Source organism: Euleptes europaea, chromosome 2 (genome assembly GCF_029931775.1).
Source record: "Euleptes europaea isolate rEulEur1 chromosome 2, rEulEur1.hap1, whole genome shotgun sequence".
NCBI classification, from domain to species: Eukaryota; Metazoa; Chordata; class Lepidosauria; order Squamata; family Sphaerodactylidae; genus Euleptes; species Euleptes europaea.
In genome coordinates, this window is record NC_079313.1 from 22,064,931 (window position 1) to 22,083,099 (window position 18,169).

Here is an 18,169-nt window from a genome sequence, read left to right on the forward strand (position 1 = left end):
TGTAAATTGTGGGCAAACAAATGAATTGGGCACGCTGTCTGGGTAAGTCTGAGATTGCAGCCGTTTGGCTAATCCCCAGGTGGTCATCAGGACTTCTTGTATTCCTGTGTATTGTTTTAGTTTGGCAAGATATGGCATTGACCAATCCTGTGTGGTTAATGCCTCAACCTGGATAGCCCACTCTACCCAGTCTTATCAGATCTCAGGGCCAGCCCTGGTTAGTATTTGGATGGGAGGCCACCAAGGAAGTCCAGGGTTGCTATGCCGAGGCAGGCAATGGCAAACCACCTCTGTTTGCCTCTTGCCTTGAAACCCTACAGGGTGGCCATGAGTTGGCTGCGACCTGACAGCAGTTTCCATCAGCTCCACCGCACGGTTAATGTTTCTGGCAAATGTGTTGCTTGGGTTGAATGTTGTGAGCGGCAGCTGGACAATACCAAAAACTCAAATACAATATCCTGGTTTTTAACAAAACAGTTGCAGAAAGACAGTTGCTTTGTTTGTAATCCTGCTCACATGTAGTTTCAGTTTCTAAAGGCAGAGGGAAACTAACCAGCAACGCCCATTAATTCTGTGTCTCTTCCGGGACTGTTATCAACTATGTAAGTGCAGCTGGTAGAATTGCTAAATCACTGTTCACATGGTGAAACACTGCGTTCTGCATGTCTGTTGGGTTGCGTGGACAAGTTAACTGTCTATTGAAGGTACACTGTTTGTCTTCCTAGGATAGTCTTGAGTCCATCTAATGAAACTTCATACATGATGTTCTTTCTGCTTGCTTATAGAGGGAGAACCACCTCAACCTCTTTGTCTTTAGAGTTTGATTTAAGCAGTGTTTTCTTTGGGAGAAATATCTACTTCTTTGAGGAGGGAGAAATAAGGGGGCATCAACATACTGAATGTAATCATTCCGGTTTGAATTTATGAATGTAAATGTCTCGATATAATAGGTGTAATCTCTGAATAAAAATATATATCTTTGGAGATCTGCACAGCTCCCATCAGTTGCAAGTTGCCTATGAAGGGGAAGGACATAATTCTGTTATTGATTCCAAAATGTATTGAACTATATGTTGTGACCTGTTCCAGCCTGTGAAAAAGATGTACACGATCAACACTGCTCTACTGAAATGAAATATATTTTGCTATCTATGAAACGTGTCAGCCTGCATTCATTCCTGAATCTGAATTCAAACTTAGCTGTAAACAAGTGTGGAATGGCAAGGCAAATCCCATCCACTCCCCACTGGGCCCCAGTTTCTCTACCCTTTCACTCAGCGGCACATGCTCTGGCGATGAGCAGCGTACACAGTCGCAGGCCCCAGCACCCGGGCACCTGTATCCAGCCAAGCCAGCGTGTCGCCAACCCTGCCACGTCCCTTGCTCTTTTCCAGCTTGCTCTCCCTCCCCAGAGGTGAGCAAGAGCTGCCAGTCAGATCGCGGCCTGGTGTGACGCGGAAGCCAAGCGGATTGGCAGCCTGTCCAGAATAACCATCAAAGTCCTCTGCTACTTAGAAAAGTGTAGTTTATTTTACAGTGCAAAGATATAATACAGATACTTCTTTCACACACTCCGCTCATAGCATCCCGCATAGAACTGAGGTTTCCCTTCAATATATACACCTGGTGGACGCAGCCACCAATCACAGTAGATACCGGTACCTAGTCATCCTGACATTGCTACTGCATTGCATCAGCCACCTGGCTATAGCTGGATCAGGCCAGCTTTCTCTAGCTCCCCAGGTACTTTCCAGGCTGATTACATCATCATTAGATCCCACTGATCTATCCTGCCCTGTCAAACGAATCTGACAGACTTGTAACCTTGACATGGTGCTGGGTGGAGGAGGCAAGCCTGGGGTTGGGTGTGTGGGTGTTAAGTGCGGTGAAGTCACTTCTGCTTATAGTGACCTGGTCTTTTATGCATGGCTGGGTCTTTGTGGTGTTGATGGATGCCATTTCCGACTGTCAGAGGTCACCTTGCTCTTCCCCTGCCTTTCCCCGTGTTTTGCCCACGTTTTCAGAGACCTGTTTTATCTCAAAGTTGAAAACGCGTACAAAATGTAGGGAAATGCAGGGGGAGAGCGAGGTGACCTCTGACAGTCAGAAACGGCATGCACAATCAACACAAAGACCTGAAGTCATCAGAGGGGTGTGGCAAGGGAGACAGCCGTGCATAAAAGGCCTCCATGAATCAACGTCCTCCAAAAGGCAGCACAAAGAAGGGCGGCAAAGAAGCGCTGCCTAGAAGGGGCAGCCTCTGCTGCCCCTCCAAAGGCTATGCCATCCAAAGTTGCCTTCCCCAATCCCGAGGGGCTGGAAGAGCGTCAGCAGCAGCCCCAAACTGGAGGAGACGCCCCTCCGTCTTGTTGCCTTTGTCTCTCACCGCCTTCCCCTGGGCTCCTCAGGGCAGGTCTCTCGAGGAGATCTGGAGGGCAGCCACACACACACACCCTGCCACTTTCCCCACCATCAAAGTCCAAGGGAACCTGTCGAACCAGCGCAGCCTGGAAGCCAAGGGTGCAGCGCAGTCTTGTGAGTCAATCTGGCACCCCTTCCCGCTGGCCAGATGCCGAAGGAGGGGTTTCTTGAGAAGGAGCCACAAATAAATTAGCCTGTTCCCACTAAAGATTATTGCGGGGAGGGAAACAAAGTTTAGACAACTTCAGTGTGGAAGCAGACTATGCGAAAACGCATGGTCGCTTTATCCTCCTTTAATCCCTGTTTCAGCCAGGATTCAGCCTGGATCGAACGCCTGCGTTTCGCCTAATGTGAGTTCGATCCTGGCTAAAACAGGGATTAAAGGAGGATAAAGCGACCGTGCGTTTTCGCCCTTTAAAGAGAGGCAAATATCATTCCCTTCTTTACAAATGTTTTGGTCTGGATCCGGTCCTCCTTGATCCAGGTAACTGCACTTTAGGACTAAGAGGGAAGGAAGTTCTCTGCTCTTCACAGGTGGATTGAAAGCTGTTCCTTAGCTGGCTTGCCTGCTAGCTTGATACACAAGTCTGTGATCCGACAATAAAGACTGTTCTTCCTTATTAACCTGACCTAGGCTGGGGGAGCTACTTGGCATGAAGAGATTTTTGCTTGTCTCCACCCCCTTGCCTTGGACTGCCTTGCTTGTCTGGAAATCTGAGAAAGATAACATTTGTTTTCTCTTTCAAAGGAACTTTCTGTCTTGCTAACACAATAAACACCAACTGAGCTTTTTCCCATTTTAAGATGTAGCCAGTGGACTATTATGTATGACTACTTTGTGCTGTTGGCCTGTGTTCAGGGTTGCTTGAAGGCCAAGTGTTTCAGATGACTGACTGAAGTTTTGACCGAGGATTCTCCAGGAATGAAAACTTCGATCCCGTGACTGATTTGATGGTGCAAAAGGTTTCATTCCTGAGTTTTTTGTTTGTTTTGTAAGAGTTGGTCCTGACAAATTTTCAACATAATGGTAAAATGTTTTCTATGTAAAAGTGTTACAGATGAACTGAAGTGATATTTCTGTTACAGCTTCTAAAGGAACTTGTATGGGATATATCATTTTTATATAATTTTTGCTTTAAAGAAGAGGTTACCAGCATAAGTGAAAATTAATAAAAGTTACAAGATTTTAAAAGATGTCCTCCAAAACGTCATCTCATTAACAGCCTTGCTCAGGTCTTGTAAACTGAGGGCCATGGCTTCCTTTATAGAATCAATCCATCTCATTTTGGGTCTTCCTCTTTTTCTGCTGCCTTCAACTTTTCCTAGCATTATTTTCTTTTCCAGTGAGAGGGAATTTCAGAAGCAAACTTGTCTGAAGATCTCACCTACTAGAATTTTGTCAGATTTGCCATGGAATCTGAGCAAGGAAGGGGGGTTAGGGGGTAGGATTGTGTGTGTGTTAAGTGCCGTCAAGTCGCTTCCGACTCATGGCGACCCTATGAATCAATGTCCTCCAAAATGTCCTCTCTTTGACAGCCTTGCTCAGGTCTTGCAAACTGAGGACTGTGGCTTTTTTTATAGAGTCCATCCATCTCTTGCTGGGTCTTCCTCTTCCTGCTGCCCTCAACTTTTCCTAGCAAGACTGTCTTTTCCAGTGACTCTTGCCTTCTCATAATGTGACCAAAATACAATAGCCTCAGTTTAGTCATTTTAGCTTCTTGGGTCAGTTCAGGCTTGATTTGATCTATAACCCACTGATTTGTCTTTTTTTGGCCATCCACGGTATCTGTAACACTCTCCTCCAACACCACATTTCAAAGGAAGGTGTGGTTTATCTGTGCACCATATCTGCCTTGGCCACCCCAGCCACATCGGAAGGTGATAACCAGGTGACTTACGGTGCATTCCTAAGGAAAGTTACTCCAGTCGAAGCCCATTGAAATTTGCAAGACCTGAGCAAGGCTGCTAAAGATAGGACATTTTGGGGTGATAGGGTCCAGCAACTCGCACGTAGACCCAAAGAGGCCTATTATAATAACCAGTGTAAAGAAATAGAAGAGAACAACAAAGAAGGAAGAACAAGAGATCTGTTCCACAAGATCCAAGAAATCAAAGGGAAATTTAAAGCACCGTTAGGCATGCTGAATGATCAGCATGGAAATGTAATGCCTGAAATCATTATATGCTATGGGAAATGTATTGGAAATGTATGCTTTTATGCTCAGTCCGCATACTCGCACTTATAAAGATGCTAAGTCCAGGATATAAGGGTTAGCATCTAGCACAATACCATGTGAGAGCACATATATGTCATTGACATGCAGCCCCAGGTATAAGGGGTGAAGTATTGATCCTTGGAACAGATGCCCTAATGTGTAATCATTAGGGTTAGCATGAGTCTGGCAGACGCCATTATGAGCTGCCAAAACAAAAGACTACATTGCTGCCTGGTACGGCCGATCACCAGTAGAGAAAAACCGTGTCTTACCTACATCCTTAGGAATGTGGTCTCTAAATCACAAGACTTAATGCTTGCTTAGAGACCAAATGCTTGCTTTGACCAATATCTATACGCTATGCTAATTAAAGTGACATAGACAACCAATGGGCAAACATCCCTGACCCAAAGTTGTAAACGTTGTTGTAATCCTTTGTTCTCTGTGTGAATTGTCCTGCGCATTTGGGGCAGTTCTCACCCGGTGTGTATATCGGCCTAATAAACAAACTGCTTTGAACTCTCAACCTCCTACTGTGTTATTGACATTGGGAATTAATACAATAATACAGCCATATCAGAAATACATTAACTGAACAGGACAAAAGACTCCTTTGAAATGTGGTGTTGGAGGGGAGTGTTATGGATACCCTGGCCTGCCCAAAAAACAAATCAGTGGGTTCTAGATCAAATCAAGCCTAGAAGCTAAAATGACTAAGCTGAGGCTATCGTATTTTGGTCGCATCATGAGACGACAAGAGTCACTGGAAAAGACAATTCACAGTGGGTAGCCGTGTTAGTCTGTCTGCAGTAGTAGAAAAGAGCAAGAGTCCAGTAGCCCCTTAAAGATTAACAAAAACATTTTTTGTTAGTCTTTAAGGGGCTACTGGACTCTTGCTCTTTGCTACTACTGGAAAAGACAGTCATGCTAGGAAAAGCGGAGGGCAGCAGGAAAAGAGGAAGACCCAGGAAGAGATGGATGGACTCAATAAAGCAGGGGCTCCCAACCTTTTTTTGACCAGGGACCACTAGGACTTTTTTGTTCGGTGCAGGGACCCCAAGGTCCAAAATAAAAATTCCGAGAATTTGAAAATAAACTTTAACCATAACTGTTAGTTAAGCATTAAACTTAGAATAATATTTGAATATATATTTTTTATAATAGAGAACTTTTAATGGAAAGTATTAATTTGCTATGGGTTTATAACTTTTGTTTCGCGGACCTTAATTTAGTTCTTGCAGACCCCCCCAGTTGGGAACCAGTGCAATCAAGGAAGCCACAGCCTTCAATTCGCAAGACCGGAGCGAGGCTGTCCAAGACAGGACGTTTTGGAGGACTTTCATTCATAGGGTCGCCGTGAGTCGGAAGCGACTTGACGGCACTTAACACACACACACACACACACACAGCAGCCATGGAAGGCCCCATCCTCCATAAGAACATAAGAAAGGCCATGCTGGATCAGGCCATCAAGCCCAGCAGTCTGTTCACACAGTGGCCAACCAGGTGTCTCTAGGAAGCTCCCAAACAAGACGACTGCAGCAGAATATAATATAATATAATATGCTAGTAAAAGTTAAGGGCTGCAGAAAAAGAGGAAGACCCAACAAGAGATGGATGAACTCAATAAAGGAAGCCACGGCCTTCAATTTGCAGGATCTGAGCAGGGCTGTCCAAGACAGGGCGTTTTGGAGGACTTTCATTCATAGGGTCGCCGTGAGTTGGAAGCGACTGGACGGCACTTAACACACACACACACACACACACAGCAGCCATGGAAGGCCCCATCCTCCATAAGAACATAAGAAAGGCCATGCTGGATCAGGCCATCAAGCCCAGCAGTCTGTTCACACAGTGGCCAACCAGGTGTCTCTAGGAAGCTCCCAAACAAGACGACTGCAGCAGAATATAATATAATATAATATGCTAGTAAAAGTTGAGGGCTGCAGAAAAAGAGGAAGACCCAACAAGAGATGGATGAACTCAATAAAGGAAGCCACGGCCTTCAATTTGCAGGATCTGAGCAGGGCTGTCCAAGACAGGGCGTTTTGGAGGACTTTCATTCATAGGGTCGCTGTGAGTCGGAAACGACTTGACAGCACTTAACACACACACACACAGCAGCAGCCATGGAAGGCCCCATCCTCCATAAGAACATAAGAAAGGCCATTCTGGATCAGACCATCAAGCCCAGCAGTCTGTTCACACAGTGGCCAACCAGGTGCCTCTAGGAAGCTCCCAAACAAGACGACTGCAGCAGAATATAATATATATAATATAATATAATAAATATAATATGCTAGGAAAAATTGAGGGCAGCAGGAAAAGAGGAAGACCCAACAAGAGATGGATGGACTCAATAAAGGAAGCCACGGCCTTCAGTTTGCAGGATCTGAGCAGGGCTGTCCAAGACAGGACGTTTTGGAGGACTTTCATTCATAGGGTCGCCGTGAGTCGGAAGCGACTTGACGGCACTTAACACACACACACACACACACACACACACACACACACACACACACACAAACACAGGGTCGCCCTGAGTCAGCGCAGCGGGTTCCGCCATGCGCCCTGTTAGCCCTGAAGGCGGGCTCCTGCATGACCTTCCGGCGAGACGCCACGCTCCCCCTGCCATCGGGTGCCCAGCCTCGGCGCCGCCCCCCGGCCCCTCGCCAGGAACGGGGCGGTGCCAGAGGCCGGCCCCGTCCGAGGCGGCGAGGAAAAGGAGAGCACCAGGCCGGCGGGGCGGCTGCAGCGACGCGGTCACCCTCCCGGCGGAGCGCGGGGCCGCGGCGTCGCTGCACCCAACGGCGCCGCCTGGTGGTCCCCCGCGCACACGCGCGCGCGCCCCGGGGCCATGGCGCGTGGGCTGCTGCGCTGCTGCCTCTGCTTGGCCTTGCTGGCCGGGCAGGCGCGCGCCGGGCAGGGCGGCGAAGAGGCGCAGCGCGAGCCGCGCCTGCAGCAGCAGCCCCTGGGCCCCGTGCGCGCCCTCGCCCGCCGCTGCTGGCGCCTGGTGGGCTGCCGCCTGGGGCAGCAGGAGGAGTGCCAGGGGGAGGAGGAGGAGGAGGAGGAGGAAGGCCCTCGGGGCCGGCGCGCGCTGGACAAGCCAGGTCAGAAGAGCGGCGGTTTTACTACTTTTAATTAGCGAGTGGTAGAAACTCGTTGCAATATTCTTATCTTTCACTGTTCGTGGATATTTTTAAAACTGTTCAGACGCTTCTTGGGAAGCCGGGTGATGGGTCGCTTTTTTAAGGTGGGTGGAGGGCGAAGGGGTGTCTTTTTGGTCTTTCTAATTTTGCAACTGCGAGCGTATTCATAAGTATATAGAGATGCTCTTTTGTATTTTCTTTTGTTAATTTCCCCCCCCCCCTTATATTATTTTGTATTGTATTGTCGAAGGCTTTCATGGTCAGAGTTCATTGGTTCTTGTGGGTTATCCGGGCTGTGCAACCGGATACCAAGACCACGGTCACACAGCCGGATAACCCACAAGAACCAATATTTTTATTGTATTTGTTTGTTCTTGTTTTATGTGTTATGTTATAAAAATTAATAATTTTTATTATATATATATATATATATATATATATATATATATATATATATATATATAAAAGAAGAGCTGTTGTTTTCGCTTTTCTCCACGAGAACGCTTATTCACACGTTATCCTTTCAGAGCCCTGCAGGTCACCGCCGCAGGAGGGAAGGAGGCGATTCCTTTCCTTTCTCCCTTGGAAGCTCCTTGATCCATTGCTCTTGAGCAGCATGTCTCTAATGTTGGAGGGATGTCACGACCGAAACCGATCTTGCCACGGACAGTGTAGCCCGGGATCCCTGTCACTTAGTAAAAAAGGCATAATGTCAGACACAGAGGCATTAGCTTTATATGTCAAAAGGGGAGAGATATAATGGGATCGAAGTTGCTCATAAAAGCGGCATTCCAAGAGGGCAGGAGCTCATGAATCGATAGAGCCAGAAGAGCAGGGACAGGAGGAGGAGGAGATTCAGGCCGCTTTAGAGCATTTTGGTTGCATTTACTGAGGATGTGGTGATGGCTGCAAGCTTGCAGGGCTTTAAGAGGGGAGTGGACATATTCATGGAGGAGAGGGGTATTCATGGCTACTAGTCAAAATGGATACTAGTCATGCTGCAAACCTATTCTCTCCAGGATCAGAGGAGCATGCCTGTTATATTGGGTGCGGTGGAACTCAGGCAGGATGGTGCTGCTGCAGTCGTCCTATTTGGGGGCTTCCTGGAGGCACCTGGTTGGCCACTGTGTGAACAGACTGCTGGACTTGTTGGGCCTCGGACTGATCCAGCAGGGCCTTTCTTCTGTTCTTAGGATTATGACTTCCTGCCTCCCTCCGTGTGGGCTGGTCCATCATTCAAAGTCTGCTTTGCACCTGCCCGAGAGTGAGCCGCCAGGACGAGCTTGTACCACTTCGGTCAGTGGGTGGGGGGGAGTCACACTTTTGTGATGCCAGCGTTGCTTGCAAACAAAAAACTGAGCTGCCCTTCAGAGCAAGAAAGGTTTCAGACTTTGCATGCCCTGCAGCTCTTCCCGCTGACAGAGTTATTGAAGTATGGGAGCCTTTGCTTAAAAACAGATTCCTTTGCATGTAGTCTGAAGTGGTACAGTCCCCACTAGCGCCTCAGGGTGCTGTTCTCCTGCCTAGGTTTAGCTCCTTCGTTTGGGGCGAAGGGGTAAGTGTGCTGGTCTCTCTCGCTTTGGTTCAGAGGGTTTCGTCTGTTGCAGCAGAATAAGACAAGAGGCCGGTGGCACAAAGAACATGTGCTCCAGCAGCTTTCCTGAGGCAGAGCACCCTTCAGCAGATGCATGGCTGGGGGTGGGGGTGGGGGAAACACAGGTATTTAGAGCTGTTTTATACAGTGTTGACTCTTACTGCGCAGTACCTTTTGTTTTGTGCTGTTTTCTGCATACTTTTTATACATCACATTGGGCCACATTTTAACCGAAAGGTAACAACAAATCAAATCAGGTAGCTTCTGAGAACAGGTTTGCAGAAATGGACTGAGGTGTTCCATACTGCAACCACGTGGAAATTTAGGGGACAAGTGGAAACAAACTCTAAATTTTAGCAGGGCCTCAGCGTGCAGTGCCAGCGTGGTGTAGAGAGCCAGCATGGTGTAGTGGATAAGAGCAGTGGTTTGGAGTGGTGGACTCTGATCTGGAGAACCGGGTTTGATTCCCCACTCCTCCACATGAGCAGCAGACTAATCTGGTGAACTGGATTTGTTTCCCCGCTCCTTCACACGAAGCTAGCTGAATGACCTTGGGCTAGTCACAGCTCTCTCAGCCCCACCTACTTCACAGGGTGTCTGTTGTGGGGAAGGGAAGGTGATTGTAAGCCGGTTTGATTCTCCCTTAAGTGGCAGAGAAAGCCAGCATACAAAAACCACTTCTTCTTCTTCAGTGCAACTATTTGTAGTTATTTTAATATAGCGCTTCATGATAACACTCTTATGAGGCTGGCTTAGTTATTGTTAAGGTTGCAATGGGTGGTTTGGAAGCTGCTCTGAGTGCTGTTTTCTACGAAAGGAGACTGAGAAGTTTTATAAAGAAAGGTCAACTCCAGAGCTATCCTAGTCTCAGTTTACCTTGCCCTTCCCTGTCACCTATGAGCTAGCTCTCCTCCTCTCTTAAAGCTTTATGTGGTCATCACTACATCCACTGGCAGTTAATTCCACATTTTAATCATTCATTGGGTAAAGAAATATTCCTTTTGTCTGTCCTGAAACTTATTTTTTTTGTCCATCCTGAATCCAAAACAAACATCAATTTTGTAAGATTTGTGAATGTGTGAGAGAGGGGAAAACATGGGACCATCTTCATAAGTGAAAGGATGGCTTGCTTCTTTCTTTTACAACATGGGGTTGACTTTCTTCTAGGGTGGCATATGCCCGTCATGAGGGAGATCCTCTCCAGCTGGTACTGCAGCTTTGGCAAATGTTGTGCGACGGGAGACTGCAGGGTGACCAACAACGTCACAGGTAAAGGATACTCTCCAGAAGGTGTGGAATAATCCCAGCCCTCCTCCCCCACACAGTGCTGCCCTAGGTAGCACAGGCTGCATCCCTAAGAACACTTCTATTGAATAAAATGGGATATAGTTCTGGGAAGCCTGCTTAGGAGAGCTCCCATAATGTGATTTCTCCCGCAGCCTTGAGAATATGGCTAAAGTTAATTGTGACTGGGGCCCGTCAGAATCAATGGTGCAAGTTAGTTACAGATAACTTATTCCGTTGCTTTCAGCTTAGTTTGGCCAGCTCTAATGGGATTGGGGCCAAGGAGGAAAAAGGTCCCATCAAGGGCTGGGACATTACAACTGGCCACAGATACCTTTTGCATGTGCCAAGTCTTCCAGTAAACAAACATAACAAGACAGGACTGTATATTACACATTCTGCGCTCACAGAAAGTTCTGTGTTCTAATGTAACCTGTATTCTGCAATAAGAGAAGCTGGATTCTGCAACTTGTAGGAATTACGCAAGTTTCAAATGCAGCCTGAGTTTATGATTTTGCTCAATTTATTCTACTTCTCAGTCACTTTGAGAAACCAGAAGTTCAGTCTTGGCCCTTGGTCATGGTTTGCTGCCTGTGCCTTAGGACACACCAGCCCAGCAGTCCAGGATGTTGTCTGCTTCTTAGTTTATTTATACAGTGCGGTTTTTTGGTAAGCTGCTTTGGGTCCCCTCAGAGAGAAAAGCGGGGTATAAATACTTGAATAGAAATAAGGAGGAACATTGACACTTTACAGGTAATCTTATTTCGCCCCTCTTCTGATCTCTGAGACAACCATAAACATGCCTTCCTATCCATAAGGGTTAGAAACTTGCTTTTTAAAATTAGATTTTTAGGAAGCCAGCTGCAGCCAGCACTGTATTGTGGAGCTGTTCATTCTTTTTCTTGTTTCCGCATCATTGACACAGCTCTGATTTTAGGGAATGAACTCCTAACAATTATGCCTTTTTTTTCACTGTGTGCCTCCTCTCTCAGCTGTGTACAGTATGCATACAGTATTTCTCCTCCTCCTCTTTTGGATAGGATTGGAGCTGGATCTTAGCAGGCGACTTCATGGACAACACTTGGCAAGAGATGTTGTTCTGAAAGCAGTTCAAGGCTTCCTGGAGACACCCCAGCCAGAAAAAGCCTTGGCCCTTTCTTTCCATGGCTGGTCTGGTACTGGCAAGAATTTTGTGGCCCGGCTAATAGCGGAACACCTTTACCGTGATGGCCTGAAGAGTGAATGTGTCAAGGTCTTCATCTCGTTATTCCACTTCCCCCATCCAACATCTGTGGACTTGTACAAGGTGAGATGTGTTTTTGTCAGAGGCAAATTGACAAGAATGCTAGGGAAGCTACAGAGGAGGACCAGTGTTGAGTGAGAACTTTCTTAGCATTTTGCAGTTGTATAATAGTACAATAGTTGAATCCTGGCCTTCCTGCATCTAATACAATATACCACCTTCCACTCATGGGAGATGGGACATCCCATTCTCCCTTCCCTTGCTGGTCCCTGTGGCTCTGATATGATAAGTGGCCAGATGATTTGGGGAGAGGTTCAGCTGGGAGCAGAAAGCATGCTGGACAAACTTTTCTCTCACCTTCCTTTCCAGCAGCCAGTTTGGGGGGGGGGGCGGGTTGGAGAAGAAAGTGCCGTAGACATAGTTTCTGCTTCAAGATCAGACCCCCTCCAAGACCCCCCCTGGCTGGTGGTGGTAGAGAAGGCTTGGAGCAGAAAGTGTGCAGGACTAGCTTTCTGCTCACTTGTGAGATCTCACAACACTTGTGAGATCTGTCAGCATTTTTTGTTTGAGTTGCACATCATTTCTCTGCTTTAGGGTTTTTGGAAATCTCCCTGTATGTTTTTTTTTTTAATGTTTCAGGGTTTTTATGCAAACCTGGGCATCCCACATTTGCAAAAACTCCTCTTGCTGCATCTGGCCCAATGTGTGGATTTTTTCATCTGCACTCCGGGACCTGTTCACGAATAAATATATAGATTGTCTTGCTATCTGTTGCTTCTGCTCTGTGCATCATTTCCTGCGTTGTGACTCACACCAGCTCCATCTGTCCACTCAGGTCCAACTGGCAAAGCAGATCAGTGAGACGGTGCAGTCATGTCAGCAGTCACTCTTTATATTTGATGAGGCAGAAAAACTTCATGTCAGCCTTCTAGATGCCATCAAACCCTACCTGGATCACTATGACAGTGTTGATAAAGTGGATTACCGGCGGTCCATCTTTCTGTTCCTGAGGTAAATTTTTGTCAAAGGATAAGGTTGTAGAAGGGGTTAGAAGTCTGACTGCTCGAGAAGGAGCAGTGTCTTGACCAAAATCTAGAGACATCTATTCAAGTAAAAAAAAAAACATACTTGATACTTCATAGACCTCATATTATATATGCCAGCATCACACAAATATACTTATGGGCATATATTTTTTCAGATAGATCCATTTGTGTACACATCTTTCATCTCAGTACAGTTAATATCACTAAAAGAAGGTATTAAACTACAGTGGCATTTTAAGAAGACAATGACATCATGGGTTAGATCAGGGATCCACAATCTTTTTCATCCTGTGGGAACCCTCAGAATATTGATAGGGGATGGTGAGCACCACCCCAAAAATGGATGTTGAGATGGAGCCAGATCCAAAATGGCTGCTGCAGGAGGCAGAACCAAATGCAATACTTCCCTCCTTGCTTTACAAAAGTCTTGCTTGGCTGAACACATAAAGAGAAAGGAGAAAGAAAAGGGGACATGAAAAGAAGGAAAGCCTGAAAGGGGAATAGAACCACACACTAAATAAGGAAAGCCCAGGTGCTTACCAGTTCTCCTGATCCTCCAGTGGCTGCAAGCGCTACAGATACGGAAAACCCATTCATTGGAATGAAGGCATCTAATAGTAAGTCCTTCTTTTGATGAGCCCACCCCACTTTCTGAAAAGACTACCAGGCACCAGGAGAGGTACTGGTGAGCTCCATATTGCCCACAGGCACCAAGTTGGGGAACCCTGGGTTACATCATGTGGAAAATTTCTGCTAATTGGGGGCGAGGTAGGCAATTTCCCCCATTAGTTGCAGACTTCCAACTACTCACTCAAGCTGTTCCTAGAGGTCCCCCTGGGGCAGCACTTTGGGCTGCAGTGGGAGGGTAGCCAAGGGAGTCCCATACCACTGATGGAAACCATCAGCAGAGATTCACTGTAGGATCCAAGCCCATGTGAACTGTGAAAATCTGAATATTTAGTGGGTTGGATTCTGTGGGGTCCATTCAGCTAATATCGGAGATTTGTCCTGACATAAGGTGACTTTCTCTTATGAGGGCCTCTTTCCTCAGAGGAAGATGGTCATTACAGGGAAAGGCATTGCTATTAGTGGAACGGATCCATGTGATTGAACCCAGTGTTTTTATGATTTATCCAGTACAGGTGATTTTTATAACAGACGGAGAGATTGTGAACCAATTGTGCTTTATAAGCATTTTTGTTCTTCATTCTCTTACCTCCTTTTTGTTTTGGGGAAATATGGGAAGACTTCCAGCTTCCTGTAGTTGTGTGTTGTACTCCACGTTCTGCACAAACTGTCCTCTTCCAATTTTCCTGTTTGGCTTGCTCCATTCACCCCCTCCCCCCACACACCCCTTTGATATTGCTGGGCTCCCTGCCAGATCTCTTGCCCTTTTGCTGACTTCAGTGGGTTGGAGTAGGGCCAAGTCTTACCACAGCCTCAGCATCTCCTGCAGATACACAATTGGGACATGCCAGTGTTACACAACCTTGATGTGCACCTTCTTCTGAGTGCAGAGCAGGGTTGGCCAAATCCTTTTCGCTCAAGCCTCAACAGCCTGCCTCCTCCCCCTGACTAGTGGAAGCCTGCTTCCCCATCACCTGTGCTTCTACACTGGCAGCTGCCCATTTTCCTGTACACCTTCGTGCCCCATTGCAGTCACACTGGGGATATGGCATGTTAAAAGAAGGATAAGAACATAAGAAAGGACATGCTGGATCAGACCGAGGCCCATCAAGTCCAGCAGTCTGTTTACGCAGTGGCCAACCAGGGGCCTCTAGGAAGCCCACAAACAAGACAACTGCAGCAGCATTGTCCTGCCTGTGGTCCACAGCACCTAAGATAATAGGCATGCTCCTCTGACCCTGGAGAGAATAGGTATGCATTATGACTAGTATCCATTTTGACTCGTAGCCATGAATAGCCCTCTCCTCCATGAACTGAGCCCCGTGGCGCAGAGTGGTAAGTTCCAGTATTTCAGTCCAAGCTCTGCTCATGACCTGAGTTCAATCCTGACGGAAGTCGGTTTCAGGTAGCCGGCTCAAGGTTGACTCAGCCTTCCATCCTTCCAAGGTCGGTAAAATGAGCACCCAGCTGCTGGGGGTAAAGGGAAGATGAATGGGGAAGGCACTGGCAAACCACTCCGTAAACAAAGTCTGCCTAGTAAACGTCGGGATGTGACGTCACCACATGGGTCAGCAATGACCCGGCGCTTGCACAGGGGACCTTTACCTTTTACCATGAACATGTCCACTCCCCTCTTAAAACCTTCCAAGTTGGCAGCCATCACCACATCCTGGGGCAGGGAGTTCCACAATTTAACTATGCATTGTGTGAAGGATGCGAGGAGCAGATCACTAAGGGGGCCTTTGGGAAGCTCTCAGCCCAGACCTACTTTACAAAGTTTCTGTATTAGCTTTTCAACCAGCTAGCTTTAGTTGCCTTTGCAGGCTGGTTGTTTTCTCCTTTCCCTCTCCTGCTTCCTAGGGTGGTCGGTTGCCAGGCTGGTTGTTTTCCCCTGCCCCTCTCCTGCTTCCTAGGGTGGTCGGTTGCCTGATCCTAGAGTAGGGAATGGCTTCTGAACCTGGGATGGGTGGTACTGAGGGGAAAGCATTGTTTCGGGGGGAAATTGTTCATGGGATAGGGGTCGGGTCATCACGAACAGGAGGGTGGGCTATACAACCAGCAGCTTCCTTCCCCTCTTCTCTGTTCTGCCTTTAGGTTGGCAGGTCTAGGGAAGTTGTGAAGAGCTTCCTCGGGTGCTCAGCTGTGCATTTGGTCTGTTTTATCTTTTGGTGAGGAAGCCAAGAGAAGTTGCTTGTTAAGGGTCCACTGGACCCCCCTGTAGGTCCAAAGAAATTGGGCAGGTTCCCTGGAAAGGTGCCACAATTCCCCCCCCCCCAATAAATAATTTTTGCTATTCCCCTCCCTGCTTTTCAGTAACACTGGAGGCAACATCATCAACGAGGTAGCCTTAGACTTCTGGCGAGCTGGTCGAGCCCGAGAGGACATCACCCTGGAGTATTTAGAACGCTACCTGAGGACGGAGCTGCTGGACTCTGCAGGTGAGATGCTCTGCAGGTGTTCCTCATGCAACGGCTTTTTGGGGAGCAGAAGGCCACTTCTTGCTTTGCCAGGAGAAAAAAGCAGGACATGTGAATACAGCGTGGTGGATTGGGCTCAAGCCACTAATGTGAAGCACTGGCATTAATTCCTACCCTGCTTTACACATGGTTTTCTTACAATGTATATGCATTATGCTTGACAGCAGGCCAGCACTGGCTGTGATTCCCTGTCAGGCAAACAGAACTCTGTTGCTACATGAGATAGGAACTGTTCCCCTGTATGCACAGAGGACAGCAGGTGTTTGCTACTGTAGCCAACATGTAAAGCAACTCTAAATTGTAAGCATATTTGATCACAATGGTATCTTATTGCCGTAGGCTCTCCCCTCTCCTCTTCCCGCACCCCTGCCCAATTTTTGCTACTGTCGAAATGTGGACTATAAGCCTTGGGACTTGGGGGAATCTGTGTCTTTTGCTGGCAGGACTCTAGGATGCAACACATAGATTGATAGCACTGTGAAAATAACAGCTTTCCAACCCAGCCAGGAAAGCAGCTGCAAGCAAATGCCCCACCAACCATCTTTTTTGAAGCTTTTGACCGAAGTCTGTGGAAATCAAAATGTGCAATGTCATAGACCTCCACTAGAGCCCACTGTAGTTATTTGGGGCCATCAAGGTACATGCCATTTTAAAGAATACAAGATGACAGATCCCTGCCCCAAGGAACTTCCAATCTATAATTGCATGTGATGGAAGAAGAATTGTTTTTTATATGCCGACTTTCTCTACCACTTAAGAATCAAACTGGCTTATGATCACCTTCCCCTCCCCACAACAGACACCCTATGAGGTAGGTGGGGCTAAGTGTGTGTGACTAACCCAAGGTCACCCTGCTGGCTTCATGTGTAGGAGTGGGGAAACAAATCCAGTTCACCAGATTAGCCTCCATCGCTCAGGTGGAGGAGTGGGGAATCAAACCCGTATCTCCAGATCAGAGTCCACCGCTCCAAACTACCACTCTTAACCACTACACCAAGCTGGCTCGCTGGAGTGGAACAGTGAGATATAGATGTAGTGGTTAGAGTGTTAGACTAGGATCTGAGATACACAGGTTCAAGTCCCCACCACTCTGCCGTGGTGACCATGTCACTATGTCTACTACCTCACAGGGTGGTTGTAGTAAGGATACAATGGAGGAGGGAAAAATGATGTATGCCTCTCTGGGTCCCCCACTGGGGATCTAGTCTGTTGAATCATGATTCAACAGAATGAATCATGATTCAACAGCAGGGATTTTATGCCCTTGCTTCAAGGTAGGGGCTAGACTCAAATCTGTTAAATAATGGAGAGTCCTGCAGACACTGTCTGCATATTTAAGCATCATAAGGACTAAAATCTTGCTTGTGCACAAACCTGTGCTTCCTTGGAGACATATTCTGGTCATGAGCCCCACCTCACATATAGCTTTGTTACTCCTTATATTCTTATTACTTTTCATCATGCCATTCCACTACTTCTGTACCCCAGATTGTACAAGTTCTGGAAACATGCCTTTGGGATGAAACATGCAAAAATAACATTAGAACATCAAATCTGGATTTTTGGCGAGGAGTAACAATGTAGAGACATGTATAGCCTGTATCACGTGTACTTTGTGCTGTTTTCAGATGAGGATTCTGCCTACAGCTGCCTTCTGGAGGAGAACCTCATTGACTTCCTGGTACCTTTCCTACCCCTGGAGCATCGCCATGTGAAGCTGTGTGCTCGGGATGCCTTCTTGGCCCGGGACCTACAGTTCACTGAGGAGGCCCTGGATGAGGTTGCAAGGATGATGGTGTTTGTTCCCAAAGAGGAGAAGCTTTTCTCTGCCCAAGGTTGCAAATCGGTCTCCCAGCGCATAAACTACTTCCTGCCCTGATAACGTCTGGGTTTTACTGCACACAAAATGCTGCAATGCAGCCAGTTCCACTTCCTCTTACACAAGGGCTAGCTGAGATGTATTGCACGACGACTGAATATTAAATCTTCCCGTGAAATGGGGGCTTCCAGGCTGGAAGAAACTGTTACGAGCTGCTGTCAGTTGCAAGATGCCCGGAAAGAGCTTTCATCAGAAAAAACGTGGAGGAGTTTCCAACAAATACACAACTATGT

The 18,169-nt window shown here is 47.1% G+C and overlaps 1 protein-coding gene across 1 annotated transcript; it reads left to right on the top strand.

The window, feature by feature from the left end:
• The first annotated feature begins 10,501 nt into the window (after positions 1–10,501).
• Positions 10,502–17,936, top strand: TOR3A (torsin family 3 member A). Its single transcript, XM_056844701.1, has 5 exons — positions 10,502–10,649; positions 11,705–11,970; positions 12,743–12,918; positions 15,894–16,018; positions 17,686–17,936. The coding sequence occupies exons 1-5, from the start codon at positions 10,502–10,504 to the stop codon at positions 17,934–17,936; spliced, it is 966 nt and encodes a 321-aa protein (XP_056700679.1).
• The last annotated feature ends 233 nt before the right edge of the window (positions 17,937–18,169 follow it).

Bases quoted from the DNA above. Each gene is read 5' to 3' on its own strand.
- TOR3A (XM_056844701.1), top strand. From the start codon at position 10,502: ATGGCTTGCTTCTTTCTTTTACAACATGGGGTTGACTTTCTTCTAGGG. The intron at 11,971-12,742 runs GTGAGATGTGTT...CTGTCCACTCAG, and splicing joins CATCTGTGGACTTGTACAAG to GTCCAACTGGCAAAGCAGAT. The intron at 16,019-17,685 runs GTGAGATGCTCT...TGCTGTTTTCAG, and splicing joins GGAGCTGCTGGACTCTGCAG to ATGAGGATTCTGCCTACAGC.